At 38.1% G+C, this 14,366-nt stretch overlaps 1 protein-coding gene across 5 annotated transcripts in view; it reads right to left on the bottom strand.

Annotated features, from left to right (window-relative positions):
- HDAC9 (histone deacetylase 9) overlaps positions 1-14,366 on the bottom strand; it is a 491,076-nt gene that overhangs the window by 449,868 nt on the left and 26,842 nt on the right. For all 5 annotated transcript variants that reach the window (XM_075050424.1, XM_075050431.1, XM_075050409.1 and 2 more), the window contains exon 2: positions 2,028-2,140. In XM_075050424.1, the coding sequence (XP_074906525.1) occupies positions 2,028-2,046 (19 nt within the window). In that variant the 5' untranslated portion in view covers positions 2,047-2,140. The remainder of the gene's footprint in view (positions 1-2,027; positions 2,141-14,366) is intronic.

Genomic DNA, 14,366 nt, shown 5'->3' with positions numbered 1-14,366 from the left:
GTTCAGTATGAGAAGAATGTTGATAACACTGATGTTTTCAGTTGTTGCTCAGTAGTGTTTAGACTATAGTCAAGGATTTTTCAGCTTCTCATGCCCAGCCAGTGAGAGAGCTGAAAGGGCACAAGAAGTTGGGAGGGGACACAGCCAGGGCACCTGACCCAAACTGGCCAAAGGGGTATTCCATACCATCTGACATCATGTCCAGTATATAAACTGGGGGGAGTGGGGGCAGGGGGAATCGCCGCTCGGGGACTAACTAGGTGTCAATCGGCAGGTGGTGAACAATTGCACTGCGTATCATTTGTACATTCCAATCCTTTTATTATTACTGTTGTCATTTTATTAGCGTTATCATTATCATTATTAGTTTCTTCTTTTCTGTTCTATTAAACCATTCTTATCTCAACCCACGAGTTTTACTTCTTTTCATGATTTTCTCCCCTCGTTTCCCTTTCACTGAGGGAAAGAAAAATTAGGATCCCGTGGGTGAAGTTGCCCTTGAATACTGCAGCTCTGTACGTGCCACAGAGGTGTTTTGACATTGTTGGTGAAACAACCTGGAGTTTTCACAGGCAAACTCTAATGATGGGGAACACTAAGGACTAGATTTAGAGATATTTAGGCACCTAACTCCTACTGAAAGCAATGCATCTAAAGTGTCTAAATACCCTTACAGGTAATCTGATTATATTGAAAGTTTCTGCTTTATTGGATTTGGAAAGACAGCAAACATGAATGCATATTTACAATTTATTTTTTCATAGCAATAAAGTATTGGAAAACTTACTTTCTTTTTGTGAGAGCCAATTTCATTTTTGGTTACTTCTGCAGACTATATCTAATGCAAGATAAGAAACGTTAGAAAGATACCCAATCGACTGGAGTATCTTGGAATTTGAACTGCATGTTTAGGAAAGTACCAGATTATTTCATATTAGTCACCACTGCGATACAAATAAAACAAAGGCATGCCTTTCTGCCAAATGCCCCATCATGCTTTGTATGGATAATTCACTGCATGCAGCAAATTGCATTGTAAGAAAAAGAGGCTGAGTACGAAACCCAGCTATGCTTGACTCCATTTAATGTAAAAGCAGTTATTGCCAGTTTTCAGCACTACAATCAACAATTCGCAAAAAATCCTCACTGAATTACATTTCTATGAGATAGGGCATCTAGCAGATAAATACAGCTCACTATTACAGTGTTTGCCCTGATGCTTTTATAGGCTGTTTGCACAAAACCAAAGCCGTCATAAAATAAGCCACCTGTAAAGTGTTATTTTACCAACAGTACTAGAAATAGATACTTCAAGTGTGGGTGAACAAAGTGAGAACCATATGGGACGTTGCACAGATTTGAATTGGGGATTCTCACTCCTCAAAAGAACTGAAGTCAAGGCATGTTCCATATGCAGCATTCTGTTTTCTTGGAAGTTTGAACACTGGGTACCGCTACTAATATTGCTACTAATATTTCACTTTCTATCAGGTGAACCTGCAGTAGCTCATTTTGCAGGCATCAGTTAAAGCAGGTTCAGAGACCACTGTTAATTACACATCCTTAAAGGAGGACGCTCTGCAGAGAATGCCCAATGTGGACAAATATGACTTTAAAGCTAAAAAGGAAAATACCAGAATACCAATTGCAGTCTTTCTTTAATGAAGCAATTGTACAAAGGCAGAAAATAAATTAATGACTAAATACAAATATTAAGAATTAAAATGTTTTAAGATGCCTATTCATGTGCAATCATGATTACTCAGTTTCTTAATAAACTCCACAGAAATGTTTTAAAACCACTGCAGAATTATACTGGCTTTATAGTTCAACTGAGAAGGTATTCCCAAAATAGCCTTTTCTGCCTGTATAGCCATTATCCCGTTTTATAAGACAGTCATATCTTATCAAGCGCAGCTGGCATATCAGTCACCTGCCAAATCCATTTCATCAACACAAAGAATTATTTATATCCTAATACAGGACAGTGTTCTGCAGGAGTGAGGTATAAATATAAACAAACTGACCTGGTGTTGTGGAGCTCATTGCTCTTGAAGGAATGGTAACTTGTTGATTGTGTAAAGCCAAATTGCAGCAGAAGTTGTTCAGGTTTTGAGGTTCTCCCAGAAGTGAGGTGAATCTGAACGAAATAAAGAAGAAAAACACCTTGACTATATGTTAACAACATCGTATTTTTTAAGAGATAATTATGTCAAACACACTTAGAAGAACATTTGAAATTTTTCACGCTAAAGGTTCTTTTTTTCATGTACATTTTTGCTGTAAATTCAAGAGCTGATGGCCACTGAAAACAAGACTAAAATTAAAAGATCCTCAAGCTTCAGGGCAGTCCAGAATCAGATATGAATTTGCATTACAGCCTATCTATAGTCACATAAAAATACCAGAAAGTAAAGGATGAACTGGTCCTTTCTCTTTCTGCTAAGATCAGGGAGTTATATGAACTAGAGTTTGAAAGACTTGAGGAACAAATAGCTGGATTATATACTTAGGGCTAAGCAGTGGCCAATTCATAGTTTTACTCTTACTGTAGACATCTGCAGTCAGCATTGAAACACGAATGTGCAGAAACAGGTCTGCATTCAAAAGCCTTTCTGGAAGAGCTACTACTTCCTTAACAGTGTTTACACAGTTCATGAATAGAACTTGTTGAAATAATTAGCATAGTTGAATGGGTCTCCCACCACTAGCTAATGACATCTCTGACACCATGAAGATAGCTGCTAATAGCGTGGGCTGCTCTAGAGTAAGGCAAGGAAGGTTCTGCAATTTGGCTGAATCCTTTCACAGTCCTGTGGCATTCTCAGTTCAATGCAGAAACAGAGGCAAAAATGTTCCTCTAATACTCCCATCTGCTGAAAGTTTAAAGCTGCAGAGAAGAGGCTTTCAGGGAACTAAAATATATTTTCATTCAAGCATGATATAAACAGCATAATGGGAGAGAGGAGAAGGTTGTAGTGCATTAGAACGACTGTGACTATCCTATTCAGCCACTGCTCCTGAAGCACCTAAGTAGTCAAAGATATTCTTAGTGCTGAATATTTTAGCAGCTTTTGTCACTTTTTTTAAACCACCAACTGCACATTTAGTTTCAAGCTGAGCTCAGCCAAATTTCAGATAGTAAATTACATTTTAACCTAGTATAATCATTTAAGTTTAGCATCACTATCATTCAAGAAAGGGAAATCACACATTTAGATAAGTAACTTCTGCATTTATGCCCTCGAAAGTAGCCTGCTCAAACAGGCATGATATTTGGACACATCCAGTACTCCAGCAGACAGCATCTTGTAAAACCAAAATTCATGATACTTCACAAAAATCCTAATTACTTTCCCTTGCTTACCTCATGCATCAAATCTCATCAAATATCAGATGGAACTGCTATTAAATTGAACAACCTCTACTGATAATCTAATCCAAAACCTCTATTTGGGCACACCTTTACCCTGACTGAGGCAGGCAAGTTACTTCCCCGTATAGCTCCAAGTTTCATCAATATAAGTACAACCAATGCACAATTCAGGCTAGACAAGTTTTAAGATTTTACTTCATTTCAGAGAGCTCATTACTATCCTAGCAGCTACACAGATCATGAAGAACATTTTCCAGTGAATCCGATGTCCATTCATTCAGTATCCAGCCTCAGCTGTGACCATGCAGTATCTCAAAGAAAGTAAAGAAATGGGTATTAATGCTTAACTATGGACTTTACTGGAGTGAATTTTCAGCAGAGATTTAAACTAAATGTAATAGAAAATTCTGGGCATTAGGATTTGACAATATTCTAAGGGAAACACTTAAGATCACCATAGCTAAAACTGTAATTTTGTCTAATTTCACTTCGTATAGACTCTCACACCTAAGTGGATATTTGAAGCTAGTACAACCAGAGAATGTGCAGTCAGTTCAGACTGCACACTCAAACAGCTAGGCTTTCACCTCACAAACCAATCTTCGGTTTTTACCCCAATAAAGATAATGGCAAGTAACTGGGATAGTTGTGTGTGAGAGTGAGAGAGATCAGTGAGTATGACTGGCACACTCCTGTCAGTGCAAATACTGACATTCCACACTCCATCAAAACAATGGTCCCACCAATCCTGAACTACCGGATTGTGGATACCAACCTTGATGAAACTCTGGAGAAGGAAGCTGCTTCATAGTTCTTCCATGCTCTTCTGGAGCAAGGAACACTTACCCTTGGAGGAGGATCAGGTTAGGGCAGACTTAAACAAGCTAGAAATACACAAGTCCATGTGACCCGATGGGATGGATGCTCCCACGAGTGCTGAGGGAGCTGGACAGTATCACTACAAGGCCACTCTCAGATTACCTTTGAAAAGTCATGACCGTCAAGGGAGATTCACAAAGACTGGAAGAGAGCAAACATTACTCCTGTCTTCAGGAAGGACAAGAAGGAGAATAGAGAGAACTACAGATCAGTCAGCCTCACCTCAATTTCTAGAAAGGTGATGGAGCAAATAATCCTGGAAACAACTTCCAAGTATATGAAGGACAGGAAGGTGATGGGAAATAGCATATATTTATGAAGGAGAATCACAGTTTGCCAACCTGATAGCCTTCTACAATGAAATGACTAGCAACATAGATGAGGGGAAAGCAGGGAATGTTGCTTATGTTGGCTTTAGTGAGGTTTTCAGCACTGTCTTCCGTAACATCCTCACAGACAAATTGTGAAATACAGATAGATAAGTGGACAGCAGGGTGGCTGAAAACTGGCTGAGCTGCCAGGCTCAAAGGGCTATGATCTGCAGCCCAAAGTCCAGCTGGAGGCCAGTCACTTTAATGGAGCACCCAGGGGTCAATACTGGTGCCAGTAGTGCTTTTCATTAAGGACCCAGCTGATGGTACAGAGCATACCCTCGGCAATTCTACAGATGATTCAAAATGGGGAGGAGAGGTTGACAGAGCAGATGGTTGTGCTGGCATTCAGAGGGACTTCAATAGGCTAGAGAAAATGGGTCTACTGAATGTACATGGCAAGATTTGGGGAGGGTGGGAGGGCTGCAGAGGTGGCCTCTGTGGGAGAAGGTAAAGGGCTGCCATGTGCCAGTCACAGCCGGTCCAGTCGGCCCTGCAACAGCCCCAGCGCAAGCCAAAGCTTATTAGCCCATCGCCAAAGTTAGTGGACCCTCTGTGAAAACACATTTAAGGGCAAAAAACACTAGAGCGTCAGGGGGGAAGAAAAGTGAGAAACAGAACGAACACCAAGGTCAGAGGAAAAGGAGGTGCTCCATCGCAGAGCAGCTAGGTAAAGAGCAGTGAAGAAGATGGCGCCAGACTCTTCTCAGTGATGCCCAGTGAAAGAAGAGGCAATATGCTCAAACTGAAATATGGGAAATTCCATTTAAACATTAAAGGGCACTTTTTAACTGTACTGAGGCCAAACATCTCAGAAACAGACTGCTCAACTAGTTTGTTGGGCCTCCATCCTTGGAGATTGTACGCCATCTTGAGCAACCTGCTGTAGTTGACCCAGCCATGAAGAGGGGCATAGACTAGGTATCTCCAGAGGTCCCTTCCAACCTCAGCTACTCTGTGATTACACGATGTGGATGTTAGGGATTTTTCCCTTTCAAGATCACCACAGACAGCATCAGCACTGAATATTCATTGCTGTTAAACCTACTGAGAATAACTCCTGTGTAAGAAAGCATTCTGCTGGGATCCCCATAAAAAGATTTCTGTTAAGGAATTTTGTAAATTCAACTGCACTGGTAGTCTTATATTTTACGAAGTGGTGGTTGGCATCCTGCCCGATACTCTATTTCCATATACTTCTTGTAAATGCAAAGCTTTCACTAAGCTGAATGTTGTTGTTCAGGTTCAGTTCTAACAACTCCTTGCAAATATGATGATACAAGGCTCATATTGCCAAAGCTCACATTTAGAACCACGAAAAATTCCACATCACCATATACAGAATTATATTCATAACACAGACACTCTCATTCAAATACACTTCTACTGATAAGCTTACATGCTTCATTTCTTTCCTTTTACTGAAGGAATGTCATAGAGTAAATTAGACACTATGAACTGCAGTGCCACATTTTTTTAATGTTAGCACTGAACCAAAGGAAAAAAGCATAGTGCTGGCCACAGTACATTGCAGTTTCATGTGGGGTACTACGGTCCTTGGGAGATGCATTTGTACTCCACCTCCACTCACAAAAACCAGCACACGGTTCCTGATCGGTCAAATCTTGACAATATTAAGGTACAGCAAGTGGCTCCAGGATTTAGTATAGACTAGATGCACTTCCTAAGGCATTCCATTTTAACTGGATGATAATTCATCCTTTACTCGTTATCAACTTGGCATATTAGGCTATAGCACAACATACAGCAAATTAACTTCTACCTTCAGATATATCACTGGAGGTGACGCTACACATCAGTGATTTGCATTTGCTCACCCAAGAACAATGAACCTTGTCCTTTTTTCTTCAAAGCTAATTCAGTAGTTCATGTGTTCCAAGGATTGATGCATCTTTGAAACTGTTACAGAAGACAGTGCGAGATGGAATGTAGGTCTTCATGCCCACTGGCCACCATAAAGCTTATGGTTCTCATGACTATAAATAGGCATAACGTTTTCAAACACAACTAAGTATTTCAAGTTAATACCATTCCTTTAAACTGTCATCTCTCACTGTGCTGTCCCAAGACTATATTCACTGACTAACTTTTTTCTATCTTGTGCCTATACTTCAAAATTTGGGGGGAATTGAGTTTCTGAAATAGGATGCAATGAATACAAATTAACAGAATTGAGATGAAATAGATATTTCTACTTCTATTTCCCCCTTCCCCAAGATGAATTTTTCATGAGAACTTCTGAAATTAATCCATAGGCACACATTTTTCAAAACCACATCCTGGAGGTATCTTCCAGATCTTTCTCTTCCAGGAGGATTTTTTACCCAACTCCAAAATACCTCTATTTGTAAAAGGGTTTAGAAAATCATCATGCAAATATTTTGCAGATAAAAATATCGAGTGATACACTTCATTAAGTTCTGAACATGACACATTGGCACCCCTAATGACACATTTAGTCGATTCTCTGCTGCATATATTGTTTTAAAATAGCTTTCAGTTACTTATCAACAAAATTGTTATTTGGAATTGAGATCAAAATGCCAGGGGCTGTTCACCTCAAATGTCACAAGAAAGGAATAGTAATCACTTCTTCTCACAACAGCTTGTGAGTTAAAAAACTATGCATCTAAAACAGCTGTCAGAATTGGTACAAACTCTGTTGTTCAATGAGCAGTTTAGCAAAAAGCACAATTAAAAGAAATCAGAAAGGTTACAAAATAAAAATAAATAAAACAATACAACAACAAGAATTGTTCTCTACAGGACATGAAAAATGTGATGGTTAAAAAAAGAATACGCCTTTCAAATGAAAGATATTTTACAAAAAAAAAAATCTTGAATAGGTATTCATACTGTATATAATGAAAATCAGATTAAAAAAAAGAGATCAAGCTATAGATCCTAAAAAGAAATTTAATAATAATAATGCATGACAACACAAAGACTGGAAGACAAATTACAGTGAACTTTTACTAAAGTGAATTTCACCCACATAAGCCAAACGCAGCATGCCAAATCCAACCCTTTAAACCTCAGATGAACCTTCAAAATTTGATTAGGAAGTGAGCTGGCATATGCAAAAGCAGAAAAATAAGATCATACTTGTTAAGAAATGTTGGTGTGAATTCTAAAAACAAAGGACTTAAAGACATCAGCTCAAAGAGCAAATGGCTATATGATCTTTTATACTATTTCTATTATATTTGGTTTACCAATGTAAAATAAGAATAAGCTAGATGAAAACCAGGACATTATTCAGCATAATGCTATCATGCTGTGACTTTTATATGCAAGTACAATGCAGATTTACTAGCAGCACTATCGAAGTCCAGCCCAACAGCTATTAGGGTATAAAACTGCTTTCAGTGAGAATTTAGCGGTTCCACAGCAAAGCCTCCAGTACCCAGAGCTCAGTGCAGGATTAAATATTTTACAATAAGGTATTCAGGTATCTTATTCTTAATTAGGTATCTACTTAAAAACTTTTTGAAGTCTATAACAATTTTGCAGTACATATCTTTGAGGGTTTGGTACTAAAGAACTACTCTAGCAGCAAGTTATGGACTGTCATAGTCTTTATGTTTCCCCATCAAAGTCATTTTTGACACAGTGTCTAACAGAAAAGTATGTCTTACAGAGTCTGTAAGGAATCCTCAGCTATACTACTAGCATATAGCTATTTCTTTTGAAGAGTAAGTTACATCACTGTACTTTTCCCATTACTCATATGCAATATAAAGCAGTTTTATACCTCGAGAATGCTGTGAGCATACTACTCATGCTGTTGTTAAGTGGGAAGGCTCAGACTTCTGTCCAGTAAGACAAATCCTCCTTTCTGAAGCTCTCTTAAGCAAGGAAAAGAGCCATACAGCCATTTGGTCAATCTCTTTTATACTTACCATCTACTACAAAGATGAAGCAAACAAGATTTCTAAAAAGCAAGATGAGATGATGCCTTCCATCAAAATTGATTCTTAGGCCTCAATCATCAGGATTAAACAGTGCGCTGCCGAGCAGCTGGCTGGACTTCTGCTATGCCAATTACAAGAAATTGGCACAAGCTTCTGCTCCGTTTCCCACTGAAGCCAGTTGGAAATATGATCTAGCTAAAACCAACCTTTTTTTTCAGCCTCATCAGGTTTTTGAACTTGTTCACCACGCAGCTGCAGAAATACTTCTACTGCAGCTTAAGTTGTCCTGGCTCCCTCCTCCACGCTAGCCCCTTGGCTGGGCCAAGAGGAGTGCACATCAAGCTGTGCCCTCACAAAGAAAAGCTGAGGTGCAAGATTCATCCTGCATCAAGTACTACCAGGCAGTAGCAGGGACCTCCCCAGGTGAGGGACTGGCCTGTATGATGCTTTCATAGCAGAAATTTAGAATACGAGACAGGCTAGCCTCTTTATGTCCACTTTTTTTTTTTTTTTAATTATGCCAGATTTTAATCAGTACTGCTTAAAAACATTTTGGAAACAAAAAGAACTTCTGCTAGGGAAAAATGAATCATAAAATTAGGAGGTCACTGAAGCACAAATTTGACTTCTACCACTTCTGCCACTTGAAGCATTGTAAAACATAACTACTGCCAAGACTGTATCACTAATCAACATACGCAGGCAATTCCAGAAAGAAAGAGTTCTCTCTTGCATTCCCAGAGCCCTGCCAATGGACTCTGCTGGAGCCAGGGAAACCTAATGGACTTCTCAGATTCTTCACAACGCCTGATGAAGAGAGAGATGGAAGTATCAGAAGTTAATGCTTCTCTGTGCCCTAAGGGTACCTCACAAGGGAAGATACTACTAAACTGAAGTTCGGTGGCTAGCAATGAAAAAAAAAAAAAAAAAAACCATCAAAGACCTGAGGAGATCCAGTTAAACATAAGGAAATAAAGAAACAAACAAAAACCTTTTTTCACTGGAACAGGTTGCCCAGGGTGGCTGTGTAGTCTCCATCCTTGGAGATATTCAAAACCCAAGCAGACATGGCCTTGACCAGCCTACTCTAGCTGACTGCGCTTTGTGCATTGGGATTGAATTAGACAATCTCTAGAGATGCTTTCCAGCCTCAGCCATTCTGCTTTGAGACACATGGATAACAGCCCTTGTAGGTAGTTCGAAACCAGGTATAGTCCTCTGCCCACACACAAGAGTGTGGAGAAACTTCCACCAGATGAATATAACTGAAGGAGAGCATGTGTGTCTTATGGCCTGCTTTTTGAGAAAAAGAAAAATTTGAAGTGAGCCACTACAAGAAATCACAGAGCCCAGATATTTTGAAGGAAATCTCAAATTATAAGTTTCTTTTATTTTGCCTCTCTTCCCCAGCACTACCAAAACTAATTATCCAAGCTCCTGGGAAGGAAGTCTCAGACAGAACTCAAGCATCTAATTTAGAAATGCTTTCTAAATTCTTAAATTTGCCTTTGGAAAATTTTAAGTGGACTTCTGTGGAGAGCAAAGGCAAATTTAAACGTCAGCAGACATACAGAGACTTACATGAGCACTGTGAGCTCTGCACTACTGACCTAAACTGTGCTTAATTCAGGGGATATTTGAGGGAGGCGAGACTTTATTAATCAATAATTTATTATCAATCATCATCAATAACTTATTCACTGATAATTAAAAAAAAACCACAAAACCAACTTTTGAGTTACATGAAAGGAAACAACTCTACTGAAACCAAAAGAGCATACTCTTACCCATCTCTGCCTGCTGCGTGTCCAAGAACATCCATTTCTCTAAAAATGCATAAGATTAAATGTAATTTTAACCCATGAAAATTATTAACAACAAGTTACAGAGGACGGAAGGAAGGAGGGAAGGAGATGGACTGTTTATTCTATGTATGCATACACATAGAATAAAAACACACATTTTTAATAAATCGTCTTACACAAGAAGAAAAAAGTAAACATGTAAACTTTTACCATTCGTGTCATTAAAATATAATTTTTCCCACGGGTTCAGGTAACCCAACCTAGTTCAGAGCACTAGAACTAGAAACAATCTTTCAAATGAACAAGAAATAGACAGTAAATAGAGCACTTCTGAAACCCTTTGAGCCTCTAATATGTAGTCAACAGTATTTCAGCTTTGGTTTATATTTGTCTTTTCCCCAATTCAAAACTAAATTTCTCTCAACCACCCTCCTTTTTTCTTAAACTGAATCATATTTCAGCTGCTACTGAACCTTACTGCACAGTGTGGCAACTAACATATAGCTACTGATAAAGAACTTTAGATAGTGACACAATTTTCCCCTATTCCTTATTTAGTCTATCTTTTCAAGTAAGGAGCAGCATAACATCTAATTTATTATGTATTAAATTTAATCTGAGATGCACAGCATCTGAATATTTACAGCAGGGGGATTTTGTAATTAGAACATATGAGAACATCAAAGCTTCATACAAAAATGCACTTCTGTATTTCTGCAACTTCATACTTATTTAGAATAACCAAATGCATCTCAGGAAACAAGAATTATTAGCCTCCCTGTGCGAGTCTGTCTGTCTTGGGCTCTACAGGAACTGACTACTTATCTATAAGAGAAAGCCTCCAAAGGGAATCTCAGACAGCTGACCTGGGTTCTAAATTACCCTCTGAAGGAATCAGTCTTGCTTTCCTTTTCAGCTCTTAAAGGAAGCATGAGGGTATGTGCTGGTTAAGTTAAAAGGAAGAAAAAAAAAAAAAAAGAAAAATTTAAAAGAGCAGCTTCATGTTTAAACTTCCTCAGACATCATAAAAATTTTATTTGGAACCACCAAACAATTACTTTCGGTATAATTGTTTGGATTCATTTCACTTGGACATATTGCAATGAAGTTTTTCTGGTTTTAATACAAAAGGACATTCTCTTCCTCACTGAAACCTTCCTCAATATGTAACAATTAAACACTGATGTGATCATAAAGATACATATAAACACTTGGGATTATCACCACTGCCTTCAAAAAGGCTAGTGACGTTACAGCTAAATACCCTTGAAAAACCAAAATTCATGTTAGATATGTATATGTATAGATTATTAGCACAAATAACCATATTCAACAGAACCTGATTTGCAAACAGTTCTTATTTTTTGAGCACAATATGTCTCTGTAAGCTTTGCTTTTACACTTTGTTTGGATGAATCCAGACAAACCTCAGGTGAACCATCATAATATTCTGCTGCTCTCCAGCCCTTCCACAGAGGCTATAAAGCCATCCATGGTTTCTCCAGAACCACTGTTGCTACTTCCATTATATTAGGATGTAGATATCCCATCCAGGATTCAAACCACTTAGTAAGACATTCAGTACTCTGTTATTTAATGGACATTTAAAAGTTATCAAAACCCTTCTGAAACATCAAGAGATGGAAAAGAGCTCTTGCACCATGCCTCAATGGTCTTCAGTTAGCACATTCATGTGGATGGTGGAACACAGGTCTCAAACATGACCTTCTGGTGTCTCATGTGTACCACCTTCCCCCCTATAGAAAGAGTATCCAGTCTTGGATGCCTTCCTTCAGTGACGCAGGCATGTTCAAAATGCTGTACAAGTGTTACCTCATTTACAGTTAAATTATTGTCCTCTTTATAATTACATATATTTTTGATTTTGAGAAAGTCTAAGCCACTTACAATACAAGATACTGTTTTTTAAACAAAAAAAAATTAAATAATGTTTTCTGAATTTTATTGCTTATCAGCCTTAAAACATAAACCTGAGAAATGAGTATTTGAAAAAAAAAAAATATATATATAAAGCAGAGAACTTTAAATCCACAGGCATATTTGGATCTTTGGTAATTCTAACTTCCACTAGGCAGCAAATTTTCCAGAAAAATAAATATGACACAGGAGTAAGGCATGCAAAATACAAACTTATGACAACTTCATTGTAGGTCAAGAGTCCCAAGAATACAAAGAAAGAGAAGCATCTACAAATAGGTAAAAACAAGCCAGGAACCATGGTGATCACCTACAGAAAGCAGTCGGCTACTTCCATTACATAGCACACAGAGGCCCTGGGTAAGAACAAGACCATCTTGTGTTTTGGTAGCAACTAAAGGAGTTCGTCCTCCAAGGAACTTGGAACCTCTGCCAGCAAACCAGGCAGAGGGGGACAACAGGGCTTAGTACAGGCACAAAGCACAATGATGAGTGGGGATTTACACCTGTACTCCAAGAAAGCTTTTTATAAAGTGATGAAATCAGACTAACAATAGAATCAACATAAGAGAGGGGCTATAGGTACATAAAAGTTGTTAGCAAGCTTAGCAGGAAGTAGAGGCAAGCTCTACGTGGAATTTGTTCATGGTTGTGATGCAGTACGTGAGATGTTGTCCAATGTTATTTCATGCATGAAAAGTAGCCAACTCAAAAGTTTCCACTTAAATCTACGATGGAAAAGTGGGTTTATCTGCTTAGTAGCAAAACGATTTTTGTTGGTTTTGCCATCAAGAATTCTTCAGCTTTTGTTGCTTAGTTAACAGCCAAATATTTTTCTGTTCATTGAAAACAAGTTTCAGTCAAATTTTCCTCAGGAAAAGCATATGGATGGCCAGAGAACATATAAGCTGAGGTTTTGTATATAAACTTACCATAAAAAAAAATTATATTTGCTGTCACTGAATTTTATCAAAGCTTGGGCAAATTTTTTTTACACTAGCTTCTACATACATAAGGCTTCAATTTTGGCTTTTCAATGTCTATAGAACTATTACCACAGAGTCTTTAATTGTTTAAGCAGTTATTTGCATTGTCTGATGAGTAAGAATTTTTGTAGGCCTTGTATTACAACAAAATAAACCTTTCACTAAAGCTGATGCTTTGAAGAACATTTACATTGAATGTCCTTTGACAGTGGATTTCTTTACAGTAGAGCTTTATTTGCCTTCACAAGACTAGTTAAGGATTAAAACTGACATTTGTTAAGAGTATGGTTCAGCAGGGACTACACAATACATGGAAATTTGATTAATGCTTTAGCATTTTCAGCAGCGGAATACAAACCAAGAAAACAGACCTTCTGCATCAGGCATTTAAACCAGATCACAGGTAGAAGTCTGAAAATTATTTTCATGCACTATTAGTTTTCTGTGATTTCACCAATGTCACTGGGGAAAAAAAATAAACAAACACTATCTTTGATAATTTATAAGTTAGTATTATAACACATCATTCACACAGGAACTTGCCGGCCACAATACAAGAGTCTTATTAATGCACCTGGCTGATTAACTGAACTCATAAAGCAGAACTTTGGAGAAAATTCTGACCTCTGCTGCAAGTGCATATTATCATTTAGCAATAGCACTAGGGCAAAACAACGGGAAAATCTAATGACATTCATAAAGGTCATCGAACATAAGTCTTGTGCAGGAGGGCAAAAAAAACAACACAACCCACATTCCGACCAAGTTCTTGTCCACTCTCACTCAGTGTCTGAGGATTGAAAAAAAAAAAATTGAAAAAATAAAAAAAAGACCCAACGCACATCAAATCAACTGGTTGGTTTGTTGGGGTTTTTTTCCCACAACAGGCAAGAAGCATAAGAAAAAAATAATTAAAATTACAGTGTTACATTTGGATTTACTGCCAAACTCTTGTAGCAAGTAAATCCAGATGCACAAACAGGAATAGATTTTATGTTATTTTTACTGGCAGAGTCCCAACAACCTGTCCGCAGTCCCTGACAGCTCATACAGCTGCAGATTTCCTGCTGCAGGCT

Source organism: Buteo buteo, chromosome 2 (assembly GCF_964188355.1).
Source record: "Buteo buteo chromosome 2, bButBut1.hap1.1, whole genome shotgun sequence".
NCBI lineage: Eukaryota > Metazoa > Chordata > Aves > Accipitriformes > Accipitridae > Buteo > Buteo buteo.
Note: the sequence above shows the minus strand (reverse complement) of the source record. Positions and strands in the feature narration are given on the sequence as shown.